The sequence below is a fragment of the Martes martes genome (genome assembly GCF_963455335.1).
Source record: "Martes martes genome assembly, chromosome: 1".
Taxonomy (NCBI): Eukaryota; Metazoa; Chordata; class Mammalia; order Carnivora; family Mustelidae; genus Martes; species Martes martes.
The window spans coordinates 93098271-93116513 of NC_137888.1; the positions used below are offsets into that span (position 1 = coordinate 93098271).

General features: G+C 36.2%; 1 protein-coding gene across 1 annotated transcript in view; it reads left to right on the top strand.

Moving 5' to 3' along the window:
- Positions 1-18243, top strand: part of PRKCI (protein kinase C iota) — a 70548-nt gene that overhangs the window by 17144 nt on the left and 35161 nt on the right. The window contains exons 3-4 of the mRNA XM_080800271.1: positions 14400-14489; positions 16384-16434. Of these exons, the coding sequence (XP_080656397.1) occupies positions 14400-14489; positions 16384-16434 (141 nt within the window). The remainder of the gene's footprint in view (positions 1-14399; positions 14490-16383; positions 16435-18243) is intronic.

The following is an 18243-nucleotide window of genomic DNA, read 5'->3' on the forward strand; positions in this document are numbered from 1 at the left end:
AGGTATGAAGAACGTGGTGTGTATGGAAGAGCAGTAATTCACTAAATTAACGTGTGGGGAATGGTGTGGTATCGGGACTAGATCCTTGCTCCTTAGTGTGGTCTGCGGAACTTTTAGAAAAGGCGCATCACAGACTCCTGGATCTGAATCTATATTTTAACAGGAACTACAGGTAAGTCGCATGAATATTAAACTTGTAGAAGCTTAGGGTTGACTCAATCCTGGAAGGCTTTGCAAACCACATTAGACTTTATTTTACATGATAGAATGTCACTGAAGTATAGCTTAAAGATACCCTAAATATACTAGCTTTGTATTATGGCCCTCTATTAATTGTAATGAGAATGGAATTTCTTTTTAAGGAGAGTCATTTTAATATGTTGCTCAATATTTGGGGCCATTTCTAGGTTTACAGATAGGAAGAGCCCTGGAAAATATTATCCTAGATCCACGCTGTACATAAACTCAAAATCTATTTTTACTTTTTAAACACATTTTTAAAAAAAAGTTTTATTTTCTAATCTCTGTGCCCAATGTGGGGATAGAACTCATGACCCCGAGATCAAGAATCACATGTTCCTCCCAACTGAGCCAGCGAGGCACCCTTTTAAAGACATTTTTAAAAGTTTCTCTAAAGTAATCCATGTTTACTGTTTGGGAAAAAAAAGTAGCACAGATGTTTTGAAATTTTGAAAGAAGTCTTCTGTTTGCCCTTTCTCTTCTTTCCTTCCTCATCAGTCCCAGGTGTAAGAGAGAAAAACCACGATAGCAGCTAGTATATATCCTTCAAGATATTTTCTCTCTATATACAGATATGTTTGTTTCTGTACATTATTTATAAGTGTACTTTTTTAATACAAAAAGAATTCAATCATATAAATCATTAAATGATATTTTCCTTTTACATTGTGAATTGGACATTTTTCATTTCAGCGTGAATGAAATTACACCATTACCTTTTTTTTTTTAAAGAATTTTATTTTTTTAAAGTAATCTCTACACCCAAAGTGGGGCTTGAACTCACAATCCCAAAATCAAGAGTCACATGCTCCACTGACTGAGCCAGCCAGGCGCCCCTATAGCGTTACTTTTTTAAGTGCTGCATAATATACCACATCATTGTAGGTATTTCATGGTTTATTTAATCCCTTATTGGTGGACATTTGGACTACTTCCAGGGTTTTGTGGGGTTTTTTTGCTACTATAAGCAATACATAATGAACATCTTTATATGAAATTTTGTGCAATTGTATGGGACTTTGTGTAGCAAATGCATAGAATATGCACATCATAAATTTTGGTAGCTAGGGACAATTTGCTATCAAAACAAGTTTAAACCAATTTATGGCACAGTTACATTGAATGAGAGCATCCCTTTGCTCTTACCCTCACTAACCTCAGATATTATGAGTCTTAACATTTTTTGAAGTCTAGTAAGGGAAATACTAGCTTGGTATTTTAAATTCTGTATTATTTAAGGACAAGTCTGTCTCTATCATTTCATCCATTTTTTACCACAAGGCTAGTTTAAATATTGTTAATTCTAAATGGTGTGGATATCACACTATATCTTCAGCCTGAATATGAGACTATATAATTTAGCACAGTATATACAATATAGTTAGCATCAATAAATTGATTCTTATCATGAACTAATGTTATTCTCATTTTTTTTAAAGATTTTATTTATTTATTTGATGGACAGAGATCACAAGTAGGTGGAGAGGCAGGCAGAGAGAGAGAGAGAGGGGGGAAGGGAAGCAGGCTCCCCGTGGAGCAGAGAGCCCGACGTGGGGCTCGATCCCAGAACCCTGGGATCATGACCTGAGCCGAAGGCAGAGGCTTTAACCCACTGAGCCACCCAGGTGCCCATCATTTTTTTTTTAAAAGTAAACTCTATGCCTAATATGGGGCTTGAGCTCACAACCCTGAGATCAGGAGTCTTATGCTCTACCAACTGAGCAAGCCAGGCACCCCAATGTTATTCTCATTTTAATCCCGTCCTGACCATTTCATGCCATTTATTTCCCATTTGGGATTTTTTTTTAATTGGTGGTTTTTAAACTAGTGCACATAGGAATCATAAATAATGCATTTTATTAAATTGATTTAGAGATAATCCATTAAAAATTGTTATAGTATTTGGGGTGCGTGGGTGGCTCAGTTAAGCATCCAACTCTTAATTTCATCTCAGGTCATGATCTTGGGCTTGTGAGATCAGGTCGGGCATGGAGCCTGCTTAAGATTCTCTCTATCCCTCTCCCCCTCCCCCTATCTCTCTCACCCTCTCTGAAATAAAATAAAAATGAAACAAAATTTTATAGTACTCTTATACTTTGTGTTGTCTTTACCTGGGAAGCTCTGTTCCCACATTGTTATATGGCTATCTCTTTCCTGTCATTCAGGTTACTCAAATGTCCTATCCTCCAAGAAGCCTTTCACTCCTATTCACCTTGAATCTTATTTTATGGTAGAATGTAAGCTCCATGAGAACAGAGATCTTGTCTTTGCCATGGAGCTCCAGTGCCTAGAGCAGTACTCAATAATAGTGTGCTCGAAAACATTTATGAGTCGTAGAAAAGGCTAAAAGCAAGGCTGTCCTGTAGTTTTATGTACATTATTGAAGATTTAAGTGTTGGGAGTTGTGGTTTATTCTATTTTTTCTTAACATTATAGCATATTTTAATTAACAGATTCACATAGTAAATTAAATTAATTCTCTGGTGAAACAGTCTTATCCTTTTATAACGCAATTCAAAGTTCTTTGTCTCTAAATAGCTATTAAGTGTCCTAATTTTCTGGGGAGAACTATAAAACTATAGCCTCATTCAAGTAAAAGGTTAGACTTTCTATTAAAGTCTGCTGATTCCCATGTGATCCTTGTTACCCTGGTTAATTTTGATACCAGTCTCTTCTTAATTTTAGGTATATAGAGCTGTAGTAATTATTTTTAAGTTCCTTGCAATTATTTTTCAGTTGTAATTTTGTTACCTTTATTTTTAGCCAGGTAGGCATAGGGGGTGCTTATCTAGAGAAAAAATTCTCTTCAGGATCAGTGGGACACAGGACTATGATTTCTCTGGTTTATGAGCAACACTGTCTAGAAGCTAAGCTTTTAACTGTGGGATTTTTTTCTGTTAGAGCAAATAATGATCACAAGCTTACTTCATTTCTTAAAGTAGATCTATGACAGCCATTCTTTTTCCTTGTGTTCAAAACCAGTTTTACTGATTTGTTTTGATGTGTCTGTGGAAAAACTGGTTTGCTTAATCTAACTAAACATTTTAGAATGAATAGTAATTTTGTAACAATTATACCTCCCTTCTCATGTGAGGAGAGAGTATGGGACAGAGAATGATAAATGACTTTTTAGTTCATCAAACTTTAATTGTGACTGTTTTTCCATAAGGATATGCTTTTTTATATTCACAATATAATATTAAGTATTTTCTAAATTTCTAATGCCATCAGTTTCTAATTTATTCAGAGTCTGATGACCAGGTTTATATTTAACTGCTTCTATTCTGTCACTTCTCTTTTATTAGAAACTAACCTTTGGGTATTTTATTTCTTAGTTAAGTTTTTATTAAGAGTGGTGCTTGCTTTTTAACAAAAATATTGATTTGTTTGAAGGAAAAGGTATCTCTGAGGATCCTCAGATTCCCCCCAAATAGCTCCTATAAACAAATTAATGATGTCTTTTTTGGTGAATATACAACCAGAAGGGATTGGGTAACAGTTTTTTCCTTTCTTACAAATAGCCAAATATTGTACAGGCTGTTATTTAACCCGCCTTTTCACTTAACATCTTGTGGATTATCTTTCCATATCAATGCATGTAGAATTATATAATGTGGTTTATATAATGTTTATATAACATGGTTGTACCATAACTTAACCAATCCCCCTTTGATGGCTATTTGGATTATTTTGTAGTGTATAAAAAATATTAGTGCAGAGACTATCTTTGTACATACTTTTTTGGGGACACCTGTACTATATTACTTATAGGGTGAATTCCTTGAAATGGAATGTGTCCTTGCAAATAGGTGGTACCAAATTGACCTCCAAAAATATTCCACCTTTTGTTATACTTTTCACCAATAACACCTGTAAATTATTATTTTATTACTATTTATATTTAAAAGACCACCTAGGCACACCTCAGTCAGTTGAGCATCTGCCTTTGGCTCGGGTTACGATCCCAGAGTCCAGGGATGGAGCCCCAGGTTGAGCTCCCAGCTCAGTGGGGAGTCTGCTTGTCCCTCTCCCTCTGCTGTTCGCCCTGCTTGTGCTCTCTTATGCCTGCTCTCTCTCTCTCTCCCCCAAATAAATAAAATCTTAAATAAATAAAAATGAAAGAGGTATAATTGACACAATATAGTGTACATATTAAAAGTGTACATGCAATTTGATGACTTTCAACACCCAGGAAACATCACAAGCAAGATGGAGAGCATATCAATTACCCCAAGAGTTTCAGTGTGCTTTGCAATTCCTCACGCCTACCCCTCCATGCGAAGTAACTAGTGATTTGTTTTCTGTCACTGTAGATTAGTTTACATTTTCTAGAGTTTTGTAGTCGTGAGATACACAGTATGTACTCATTTTTGGGGGGCAGGCTAGTCTGGTTTCTGTCACTGGGAAAAATTGATATGTGTGTTGTGTGTATCAATAGTTCATTTCTTTTTATTGCTGAGTGAGTGGTATTTCATTATGCGGATGTACCACAGTCTTTGAACTGTTCCTCTGTTGATGGCCATTGAGGCTGTTTGCACTTTGGGGCTATCACAAATAAAAGCTCTATGGCAGTCACGTATGAGTCTTTGTATAGATACAGATTTTCTTTTCTCATGGGCAAATAACTAGAAGTGGAATGGCTGAATCATCTGGTAGGTATATATCCTTTCTTATTTATTCTTTTTCTGTAAGATTTTATTTATTTATTTGACAGAGAGAGAGAGAAAGATCACAAGTAGGCAGAGCAGCAGGCAGAGGGAGAGGGAGAAGCAGGATCCCTGCTGAGCAAGGAGCCCAATGCAGGGCTCCATCCCAGGATCCTGGGATCATGACCTGGGCCAAAGGCAGACACTTAACTGACTGAGCCACCCAGGTGCCCTGGTATATATCCTTCTTGAAAAATAAAATAGGAAAAAAAAATATTTGAAAAGGAGATGAGGTGGGGTACTATAACCCAGGTGCATTCTTGGGCTGATGATTTTTAGAAAAGAATTTATATGGAAGTTGAGCATATGCAAATTGATACCTTTTAAAAACCCTCTAATCCCAGTCATCCCTGGAAAGTCTTCTGCACTCCCAAAGATGGAGTACTCCACACTGAAGACAACTGGCTGACTTAGAGAAGTCCTCAAGCCCTTCTTTCAGTTCTGGCCTCTGCCCCAACTCTCTGCTCCAGGCATTCTGTCCGGTAAACTCTGGCTGCTGCCATTTATACAGCAGGCCGTGTAGATGCCTGAAAGGCAAGGGGATCAGACTGGGGCCCACCTGGAAAAAAATCCCTTGCAGTGGTAGGGTGGAGATGAGTTGAGAGGTGAGACAAGAGGGGCCATAAGATCCTGACTGGTCACCAGAGATCCCAAACTCCAACTTACGCTCTGGTCTGTCGAAAGGTCTCTTCGTTGGCATCCCCACCTCCTGTTACATTTTAAGGGGTAACTACTATCGTAGGAAAGGTTTATAATCCAGACTGTTTCTCACTCACATCCTTCCATCTCCAGGGAACCACTAATCTGTTTTCTGTCACTATTCTATATATATAAATAACAAAATGCAGTGTTTTCATGTGCTTTTAAATTCATATAAATGATACTAGCACATATTTTGAAACTTCCCCTTTTTCTGCTGGACATATGTCTTGAGGTCTGTTCATGTGCCTAGAGAACTAGTGTAGTTCTTTTTTAAAATTCTTTTTTTTATTGTGGTCAAATATACCTAACATAAAATTTTAACTTTTGCTAAGTGTACAATTCGGGGACATTAAGCATATTCACAATTTTATGCAACCATCCCCCCTTACCATATTCTAGCATCTTTTTATCGTCCCAGACAAACTATACCTATTAAGTAATATTTCCCCTAATTGAATTTAAATTAAAAAAAAAAAAAAAACAACTCCGCATTTTCCCCTCCTCCAGCTCCTCTTCCTCACATGCTTTTCTTAGACTTTCTGTCTCTATGAATTTGTCTTTCTGTCCCTATAAATTTCTCTGTGAAATAGATTTCTGGCTTCCTGCTCTCTAGGTCACCTTTGTTTTTGAAAGATAATTTTGCAGGGCAAATATTTTAATTTAATTTAATTTTTTTTGCATTCTGTATACTGTCTTCTAGCTTGCATTGTCTCTGATGCAAATCTGCAGTCAGTGACCTTTGTTCTTCTCTATGTAATATATCTCTTTGGCTGCTTTTAAAATTTTTCTCTCTATAATTGGAAAAATTTTGGCCATTATCTCTTCAAACAATTTTTTTTCTGTCACCAGGCGCCTCCTATTTAGGGACTCCAATTACAGGTATGTTAGGTCTCCTGAGGTGTCATAAAGCTCACTAATGCTCTGTTTCTTTCTTTTTTTCCCCCAGTCTGTTTCTCTGCTTTTCATTTTCGATAGTTTTATTGCTGCCTGTCTAAGTTCACCAGTCTTTTCTTCTGCCATTAATCCCATCTAGTATAGTTCAATTTGGGCCTTTATCTTCCATCTTTACTTGACATACCCAATACCTACAGCTTCGTGAGCATATTGGATATAATTATAACTTTTAATATCCATTCCTACAAATTCTTTCATCTTTCAGGGTCTGTTCCAATTGATTGATGTTTCTCCTGGCGTGGTTCGTATTTTCCTGCTTCTTCATGTGCCTGGGTCTATTTTACTGGATCCTGGATATTGTGACATTGGCAATGGATATATTTGTATTTTTATGAATATTTCTGAGTTTTGTTTAGGGATGCATTTAAGTTACTTGGAAACAGTTGATCCTTTGTTACTTATTTCCAGTCTCCTGGATCTTTTTTTTCACTTGTTTTGTGTAGTTTTCTTGTGTTTCAGGTGGAGGGTTGAATCCAGTTCCTATTACCTCATCATCTCCAGAAGTGGAAGTTGAGGATGGGCAGCTTGATAGGATAGCATATGCTTCTGTAACCACTGATTTCCACCTTCTAGAAAAGCAAGCCAGAAGCCAGAAGTCCACTGCTTTTGTGATTGGGCCTAATATTGAAAGGATGGCTATTTAAACACCCTAGCATTCTTGGAAACTTTTTGCAAATCTGTATTTTAAGCAATGCAGCCCTTCAGAGCAGGGAGTGCAGGACCTTTCACAAGTAGTATGTAGTGTTCTGAACCCAGTTTCCAGTGGGGGGATGGCAGTAGGAAGGTTCGGTGGAAACGGGGATTTTGTAAATCTACAGCAGACTCAGGCATCCGGGAGAGGACTGTGAAGATACTACCTCAGGCAGATGTTAACGGTTGCCAACTTTGGTTGTAGACTGCGTTGATTCTCTTAAGTGTGGGGCACTGAATTGAGTCATGTGCCGAAATACCTAATATAACTAGAGTTATATATGTGGTTTTTTTTTTAAAGATTTTATTTATTTATTTGACCGAGAGAGATCACAAGTAGGCAGAGAGGCAAGCAGAGAGAGAGGGGGAAGCAGGCTCCCCACTGAGCAGAGAGCCCGATCCCAGGACCCTGGGATCATGACCTGAGCCAAAGGCAGAGGCTTAACCCACTGAGCCACCCAGGTGCCTCTATGTATGTGTTTTAAGTTCTGCATCTTGTCAGGTTATCTCATAAATAACTGAACCTTGCATATTTATCAAACACCTGAGGTCCAGTGCCCTATTTTTCTTCTTTTCATAGGTGAAAGAAAATGTAGATGCATTGAAAGAAAGACTTGATCTGCTGGTTATAATACACACATTTTATTACCTTGAAATTCATTGACCATAGCAGATCTCACTCTGGCTGTATGTCTGTTTCAGGAGGTGAATTTGGACTTTAGTAATAGAGGGGGCTTTGAGAAATAGCTTTGCTTCCTATCTTTGTTTCATGATGACTCTTCATGGAATATTTTACTTCTGAGTTACGTGTCCTGCTTTATCAGGCATGAAACAGTTGGCCCAAAAAGGTAATACTTGAACCACAGATAAAAACAAAATAGATTTGAGTATATGTAATGTCAGTAATTAACTCCTCTTTTCACACTTGTGATTATTCAAAAGTATCAGTCTCTAGGTAAATACTGAATACAGGTACTTCACCCAGTCTAGGTTTCAACCGACAGCAAGCAGGTACTAGTCTGGCAAAAAGACAGTGTCTAGCAGAAGGGAAAGATTGATTTTTTAAAATATGGTTGTAATGATACTTTTAACAATAGTTAATTCCATTCATGGCATTTAGTCAAAGCACAATAATAAAAGCCACATGTATAATGGACCAAGCGTACCATGAGTCACTTTAAATATATGATCTTCAGTTTTCCCATTATCCTCACAATATAAGTAATAGGCCTCTGCAGAGAGAGAGAATAAATATGTGTGCACCGACATATATATATTATATATATGTTTTTAAACAGTGAGAACCTAGGGGTTACTATATATATATATATATACACACATATATATATATATCTCATGCTCATTAGCATTCACTACCTATTTCCCCTAAGTTCTTTACCCACTGCAGCCCATATATATATGTGTATGTGTATATATATATATATAGAGAGAGAGAGAGAGAGAGAGAGAGAGAGTAACCCCTAGGTTCTCATTGTTTAAAAACAACCTGAGCTAAGTTTAAATGTATTTGCCAGCGTGGATTCAGTTTCCTCACCTGGAAAATTGGAAATGAAGTGTTAATTAAATTTTAGACTCAATCTATTTCTAGAATTCTTTGAATATTTCATTATTTATGAATATTATTAGAATTAATTTAGTCAGTTGGCTTGTTTAACTGGAAGAATAATTTACACACTTACTGACATGTGAAATTTCCATTACTTTTTATGTTGCTTTTTTATTTTTAGCCTATACTTAAATCTACTGAAGAAACAAGTTTTTTTTTTAACCTATATCAAAAATGGTATATAATTAAATTGACTTTCACTTTCATAAATGTGGCAAAATGGGAGAAATTTGAGTAACTGAGAAAGTGAATCTATGAATGAATTACTTTATTTCTTTGAGGCAAACTAAGACAGACTTTGCTTTTGGACTAGAATGTTACTTTGCTGTCAGGCTCACATTTATAAAAATGCTGCATTATGTAAACATTTTTTCTAAAACAGCTTCATTGAGATATAATTTATTATTTAAAGGAGTTTTTAGTATATTCACAGAGTTAAACAACCATCACCACAATCAATTTTAAAACATATCATCACCCAAAAAATAAATCCCATGCTCATTAGCATTCACTGCCTATTTCCCCCTAAGTTCTTTACCCACTGCAGCCCGTAGACCTAGGTAACCACTTATCAATTTCATGTTTCTTTCTTTTTTTTTTTTTAAGATTTTATTTATTTATTTGAGAAAGAGAGAGAGAGCATGAGATGGTAGAGGTCAGAGGGAGAAGGAGACTCCCTGCCGAGCAGGGATCCTGATGTGGGATTTGATCAAAGCCAAAGGCAGCTGCTTAACCAAATGAGCCACCCGGGGGCCCCCAACTTTATGTTTCTATAGATTTGCCTAATCTAGACGTGTCATATCAGTACTTGTTCAATTAACGGACATTTGGGTTATTTCCATTTTTTGGCTGTTATGAGTACTACCACTATGAACATTTAGTTACAACTTTTTGTGTGGCCATATGTTTTCATTTCTCTGGATATATACCTAGGAGAAGAATTGCTGGGTCATATGGTAACTATGTTTAACCTTTTGAGGAACTACCAGACTGTTTGTCAAAGTGGCAGCACCATTTTACATTCCCACCAGCAGTATATATGGATTAATCCTCACCAGTACTTGTTATTATCAGTGTATTGAGTGTTGATCCAAAAATGGTTTATCTATGTAACCTGGTTGAATCATTTTGACTCACTGTTTTTTATCTAGCATCTTTAAGATATTAATAACACCAAGTTAAAGACTGGATGTATGAGAGAACCAATCTTTCTTTTATGTAGATTATACTCAGTCAGAAAATAAATCAGAAGAAAAGCTTCCATCCATAGTAACAACATGATTTTTTTTTAAATCTAGGGGTAAAATAAATAAATCAATCAATCAATCAATCTAGGGGTAAACTTTAAAGGAATGTGAAGAACCCATGTAAAGAAAACTGAAATAAAAACAACTGGATTCCATAAGCAAAACTTTAAATGAATGGGGTTAGGAAGAAGTATCTTGTAAAATGAGAACTCCCTGCAGATCAATCTATAAAAAGACCATGACCGCCCCCCCAAATTCTAATAGGATTTTTTAAAAACTGACAATTTCATTTGGAAAAATAAACAGGAAAATTCTGAAAAAGGAAATGTAAGGAGGGAAGAATTACTCTAATTTTTATGTTGAAAAACACCATAATCACAGATATAAGAGTAATAACAGCTGACAGAAAATACTTGTAACATTTCCAGAGAGTTGGTATCTCTAAGATAAAATAATTAGGTAAAAGAAAAAAAAAGATGAAAAATCTACTTAAAGAAATGTAGATAGCTAATTCATAAATGACCAAAAAAGCTAAAAAATTACTAATAGTTAAAAAAACCAAAGATTTGAAAATAAGACATTTTCACTGCCAGATTAGAAGATAATTAAAATTTAATAATTACTTATAGGGAGTTAGGAAAGATACACTGTTGTATATATGATAACCTTTTGGAGTTCCTGTCATTCTAAATTTTGGAATAATTGTCAAAATTTTAAATGGGGGCACTTTATTTTATTTTTTAAAGATTTATTTTAGAGAAAGAAAGAGCACGAGCAGGGAGGGGGGCAGGGGGGATGCAGAAGGATAGGGAGAGAATCTTAAGTAGACTCCACGCTGATGCGGAGTCCATCACATGGCTTGATCTTACGACTCCGAGATCACAACTTGAGCTGAAACCGAGAGTAGGACATCTCACCAACTGAGCCACCCATGTGCCCCAAATGGGCACACTTTAATCAATCCTACTTGTAGGAAATCATCATGAGAAGTTATTCAAATACACAAATACTTAAAGATTATTTGCTGTCTTATTCACTAATAAAAAAGACTAACATACTGATACATGCTACAACATGGAGGAACCTTGAAAACATGCTCAGGGAGAAAAGAGGGTTATGAAAGACCACATATTGTATGATTCCATCTATATGAAATGTCCAGAAAAGCCAAATCTATAGATGCTGAAAATAGATTAGTGGTTGCCGAGGTCTGGCAATAGGAGGAGAGGTTGAGGGAAATGGAGAGTGACCACTATGGGCAAGGGGCTTTTTCGAGGAGGAAATAATAAAAATGTTCTAAAACGGATTCTTGATAGTCGACAGCTCTGCGAACATACTGACAGCCCCTGTACACTTCAAATGGGTAAATTGAATGCTTTGTGAATTATATCTCAATAAAACCATTATTAAAAATTAGGTTATCCTTAGGTTTTTCATAAAATGTGAAATATTACATCCTTAGGTAGGGCTGTTCAGAAGAGGTGGCATTTGTCCTGGGTCTTGTAAAGATTCACAGAATTTCAAGATTCAACTTGAAAGATGGTTGTAAGGTGTTGGTTCCATAACAACTCACCTCAGAGTGTAGTAGCTTTAAATAAAAACCCGCCACTTTATTTTAAAATCTCTCACACTTCTGTGAGTTGACTCGCTCTGCTGGTCTCACAAGAGGTCTCTCACGCAGTGGCAATCAGAGAGGGCAGCTGGGTCTGGAGTCATGTGGAGGCTCGCTGGGATGCTGGCGTAGTTGGTTCTCTCTCCCTTTTTGTGTAGTCTCATCACAATGAGGCAGTATCTCATTGATTTTCACTTTCTTAATGATTAATGATGTTGAACATTTTTTCATGTGCTCATTGGCTATTTATACATCTTCTTTGGAGAAATGTTCGTTGTTTTTTTTCCCCTTGCCTGTGGTTTTGGTGTCAAATCCAAGAAATCAGTGCCAAATCCAGTGTCGTGAAGCTTGCTCCCTATGTTTTCTTCCAAGGGTTTTTATAGATTTAGCTCTTGCATTTAAGTCTTTGTTCCATTTTGAGTTAATTTTTATTTATGGTATGAGATAAAAGTTCAACTTTATTCTTTTGCATATGGTTACGTTTGGATATTTTATATAAAGTGAGTTTTTGTTAGTCTTTATAGGTTTATAATGGTATTATGATCATATTAAGGAATTTTAATCTTAAATTAAAGAGATTTATGCAGAATGATACTGTAGAAGTGAATGGATATGTAGGGGGAAGTGAGATTTGGTAATATGTTTGAAAATTTCCAAAATGAGGGGTGCTTAAGTGGCTCAATTGTTTAAGTGTCTGACTCCTGATATCAGCTCAGATCTTGATCTCAAGGTTATGAGTACAAGTCCTGCATTGGCCTCCAGGCTGGGAGTGGAGCCTACTTAAAAAAAGAAAGAAAGAGAGAGAGAGAGAGGAAGAAAGAAAGAAAGAAACGAAAGGAAAGGAATTGAAAAGAAAAAGAAAATTTTCAAAATGAAAAGTTAAAAAGGAGAGTTAGTAAACCAGGAGAATGGCATTTAGAAACCTAGAGGCATGTTGGTGGAGGGATGGGGTAACTGGGTGACAGGCATTAAGGAAGGCATGTGATATAATGAACACTGGGTGTTATATGCAGCTGATGAATTACTGAACTCTATATCTGAAACTAATGATATACTATATGTCAACTAATTGAATTTAAATAAAATAAGTTAAAAAAAAAGAAACCTAGATGCCGAGTTTCTGTAAATAGTCAGTGGGCAACTTTGTTAGATGCTATAGAGAGGTCCATTAGAGTAAAGACAGAAAAGGGGATTTAGCAGCTCTCTTCATGACTGTGGATATAGCACTTTTAGTAGACCATATGGACTAAAACCTGTTAGCAGAAATTTTGAGAGGATAGGAACATGGAGAAAGCAAGGTGGAGTCACTCTTGATATTAAGAAAAGCTATTTCTAATAAATCTAAAGGATTGTAAACCTCTGATTAAAATTACAAAAGAAAAGTATGAAGTCAAAAGCCAAAGGCCCTATCCTTCTTCCCCTTCTTCTCACCCACCCCTTCCAGTTTCAGTCTTCAGTTTGCTCTTGAGACGTGTGCCTACTGAATGAAGAGAATGGAACCTGAGTGTGAGGGAGATTGCTGAGAGGGAGACTCAAACATGCCTTTGCCTGAGAAGAGCTAGTGGAAGGAAAGAAAAATTGAAAACGGAACTGAAGGGGACTAATGGGATAAGGCCCAGAGAAGATAAAAGGAAGAGATTCCTTAAGGGAGTCTCCAAGTTGGAGAAAGGTACAGAGGCACTCATTTCTTTGAGACTGGAGGATAGGAGATGGCTTCAGTTTTCTCTCTTGAGTAATAGACATAGTTCTCTGCTGAGAGTGATTGAGGTTTGGATAAGGTTGGTGGCATCTTGTGTGTGGTCACATTTGGTGTAACCACAGGAATGTGCAAAAGCATTGCCATGAGGAGGACCCAGCTCAGGCTCCAGCTATGATCAAAATGACTTTTTCATTGAGGAATGCCATCATCTGGGGAGACGTGCCATCTCACTGTTGGTCAGGGATGACTCAGTTCTTTGGCTGGTTGATTAGGGAGGTGTTTCTCCCTTAACCTTTCTGTGGGTAAGTTTCCTAAAACTATGCATTCACGTTTGAAAGAGCTCAAGCAGGGCTCTCTGAGGTCCGGAGTACTCTAGTAGCTGTGCTGCTTCTTTGTGAGCCTCTTGGGTGAGGAAAGACTCACAGGTGAAGGAAAAATTTGACAGAATGATGACATTATGGCAGTGAAACCACTTTCACTTCCTCCTTTAAAAAGGAAGGTAACAGAAAGCTTGTCCCTGGCCATTAGTCATCTCGTAGTAACAGTCCAGATGTGGTCAGGGTAGATTCCGTTTGCTGTATTCTGAATATCTATGTTATTGAGAATTAAATGGTTTTTGTATGTCTCAAATTGGGTATTGATGAGCCTCATGTAATATTTTATAGAAATAAAAATGGAATTATGTTACCTACTTTAGAAAACAGAATTGGCTAAATATCTAAAATTTGTCCTTGCCAAATACTTCTGTGTGTGTGTGTGTGTGTGTGTGTGTGTGTGTGTGTGTATAAAATTGTTTTTCTCAAGATTTTATATAATGGCAATTGTTTTTGCTCAAGATTTTATGTAATGAAAATTGTGTATTAAATATTACATTTTAGAGGGTTTAAAAGGTGAGCTTTGCTTTACTTTTTATATTTTTTAGGAGACCCGTGTACAGTATCATCTCAGTTGGAGTTAGAAGAAGCCTTTAGGCTTTATGAGCTAAACAAGGATTCTGAACTCCTGATTCATGGTAAAGAAGTAGTCATTTCTTACTCTTGTAGAGCTCCAATTTTTTAAAAAAATAACCCTATATTCTTGACATTTTAAAACATAATCCTGATGTCATTTTCTTAATCTCTACCCTCATTGCTATGTGACTGTTCATAGTCAGTAGTTTCTCAAATGCTAGAGAAAATAAAATCAATCATCTTATACTCTTGGAAAATTTGTTATTTGGGTATGCCTTCGTGGATATTAAACTGATCTTCTCTTAAGTGTTTCACATCAAAGTTTAAGAGAGAATTTAAAATTGAGTGCCTGGTAGGATTCTCCTGAGTCATTCCCTTGCAGTTTTGTAATGTATGCAAATAATGATCTCCAAAGAGAAGGTATCTGAAATGTCCTTTCTTTTATTTGAGGGTTAACAGTGAAACTATTTACATAGTTATAGAGATTACTGCGTTAAACATCTGCAGGCCCACAAGCTGGCTAGTGGTAGAGAAGAAGAGGTGAAACTCAGCCGGCACGTAATGGTGCGTTGTAGACCAGGGTATAGAATCTAGGTATTCCGCTTCCAAGTCTCTGTTCTTTTCATTCTACTGTGCTACCCCTCACATTTTTTATGTCCTGTAAAACCCACTTAATATATCGCATTTCACTGCAGTTCATCGGCAATATTTCAAGTAATATTTTTAGGAGGCCAAACCTAGAGAACTCTTTAAAACTTGAACAAATATAAATCGCCCGTAAGTATAGTGAGTCAACACCTTGTTATTATTCCCTTGTACTTTTCTTCACAGTGTGTCTTTTAAAAATCAGTAGCTTAATATTTTCTACCTTCAGAGTTTGACATAGTGACTCCTAAGGGATCCGTAATCTAATTGGTTGAGGTCCTAGCAGAACTTCAGAAGTCATCCATTTTTGGAGTCATTTCTTTCTAGAATAAAACTGCAGTGAATGTTGAAAGAAGTGATTGATCAGTAGTATTAAACAGTTTGTTTTCAGTTTTTGTTATTTTTATACCATAGCACAACTGAAGTTAGCTTATATTTCAACTTTTAAGAATATATTAGGACCCATGCTTCTCATACTTTGTGTTTTTTTTAAGCCATGTCCTTTTATACATCACAGACTACAAATAGTTGACTGGTTCATAAAAATACTGTCTTTATTTTCTACCTCTTTATGAAAATGGCCTGAATTAACATGTTTATAAATTTGTAGTTCCTAAGATAAAAAGTATATTTTTTGGATTTGGGTAATCTTAGTGCCGTAAATTTTTTCCTAAATTCAGTATACATCTTTTAAAAACTGTAATGGTTTGTGTTCATATTTGTATAAATTTTTCTTTTCTTTTTTTTTAAGATTTTATTTATTTATTTGTCAGAGAATGAGAGAGAGAGCACAGGCAGGCAGAGTGACAGGCAGAGGCAGAGAGAGAAGCAGGCTCCTTGCCGAGAAAGGAGCCTGACCTGGGGCTCAATCCCAGGACACTGGGATCATGACCTAAGCCAAAGGCAGCCGCTTAACCAGCTGAACCACCCAAGCGTTCCTGTATACATTTTTCTAATTCAGTTTTAGTTCTTCATTTTAGCAAACTTGACAGTACAACAAAGATTTAAGGAAATAGTTAATGATTTTTCTAAGGGCAAAAAAATCAATTAGTAACATAATAGGGACTAGCATGAATAATTTGAGCTTCTAATGCATTTGATTTTGGCTGTTAACTTTTATGAAAACTTTTTTCATATAGACTTAATAAACCAATCCCTTGAAAAAAATCTTACTGACCGTATGCTAAATATCTTGTGTCAAGAGAGGGTCAGGTTGAAATTTGGGTCAATTTTTTTGATTTAGAATTTAAAATTCTGTGTAATTTGTATGTTTTCAATTTTCTATATTAATTTTAGTTTCTTTTCTTGTAGTCTTCCCTTGTGTACCAGAACGTCCTGGAATGCCATGTCCAGGAGAAGACAGTGAGTGTGTATTTACTTCATATCTTTGAATGTAGAGTTATTTATGGCATAAAGGCACAAGTGAAAGGAAATCAGAACTAGAACTTTTAGTCCATTTCATTTCTTTTCCATTCTTCAATCTAATTTAGGCTATCTTAGCAACTGCCTAAATTCTCTACTTTTGCCAGATAAAAATCAGGCAGTTTTTAGTTACAAGTTACTGACATGAGTATCTGTTGAATGTTTGAGAGGAAAATTAAGTGAATTTTAAGTCGTGTTTCTTCCTAGTTTTTAATTTTGGAAATTTTCAAACCTGTGGAGAAGTTGAAACAACATTGAAAACAAAGACACAAAGATATCCTTTGCCTTCATTGACCAGTTATTAACATTTTCTGTGTTTGCTTTATTTCTGCATCTGTATGTGTTCACACATAGACATACAAATATATACGTAAGAAACATGCTTGTGTATTTTTATTTTTTTAGTGTAACATTTGAAAGTAACATGATGCTTCCTTTCTAAGTACTTGAGCATGCGTAGTTAGAAATTGTTAGGGGTTTTATTTTGAATGTCTGGGCTGATAGTTACCATTAGTAAAAAGAACTGAAAGAGCAAACAACTATCTGGTCTGATGGAACTTAAATATGTAAACTTATTTATGATCATAAGGTACTGCTTTTGATATTCCTTTTTTTTTTTTAAAGATTTTATTTATTTATTTGATAGACAGAGATCACAATTAGGCAGAAAGGCAGGCAGAGAGAGAGGAAGGGAAGCAGGCTACCCGCTGAGCAGAGAGCCCGACTCGGGGCTCGATCCCAGGACCCTGGGCCGAGCCGAAGGCAGAGGCTTTAACCCACTGAGCCACCCAGGCGCCCCTGCTTTTGATATTCTGTATAGCTTATTAGTTGTGGATATTACTCATTTTTCACTTGTGGTTTCTGCACATATGTATGACTTTACAAGAATTGTGATAAGTATTTTCCTTTGAATTAAATGAAATAGTTTTAAAACTTTAAGTTCTGTGACTCTTTTTTTTTTTTTTTAAGATTTTATTTATTTATTTGAGAGAGAAAGAGAGAGAGTGAGCACACAAGCGGGGGGGAGGAGCAGTGAAAGAAGGAGAAGCAGACTCCTGACTGAGCAGGGAGCCTGACATGGGGCTCCATCCCAGGACCCCGGGATCATGACCTGAGCAGACGCTTAACTGACTGAGCCACCCAGGCGCCCCAGTTCTGTGACTCTTCCTGCAACTTGGTGAAGAAAAATAAAAGAGATATTAATGTTTGTATAGAGAGTTGAATGTACTATTTAGGAAGATGGGGAAATTTAAGGAAGTAGGTAGAACCCTGAAGCAGTAGTGAAAAATGTAGGTCTGGATTCAGAGAAGAATATTTTGCCAGAGTTCAATGATGGATGGATCAAAGACTGAGCCCCTAGGTTAAGATATAATTAACAGAAACTTTCTGCTTTGGTTACTCCTAACAGAATAAATAAATAAAAATAAAAGGATCTGTATTTAAGGTTCTGTATTATGCTATCTTTAGATTTCTAATTTAGAGGATTTCAACTAGTTTTTTCTATCTTAATTTTAAATGGTAGACCCAGTGCTACATTGGCTTTAAAATATGAGTTTAGAAACCTAATGGAATCTTTCTACAGTATTTACTATCACTGTGGAATATTAATAGTAATGACTAATAGGCAATATGTATAATAGTGATTGACTTAACCAAAATTACACAAGTCAACTAGATTTGGTCTTATGGAAGCTCTTAGTTTGTTTAGAAAATGTATTAATAGGGGCGCCTGGGTGGCTCAGTGGGTTA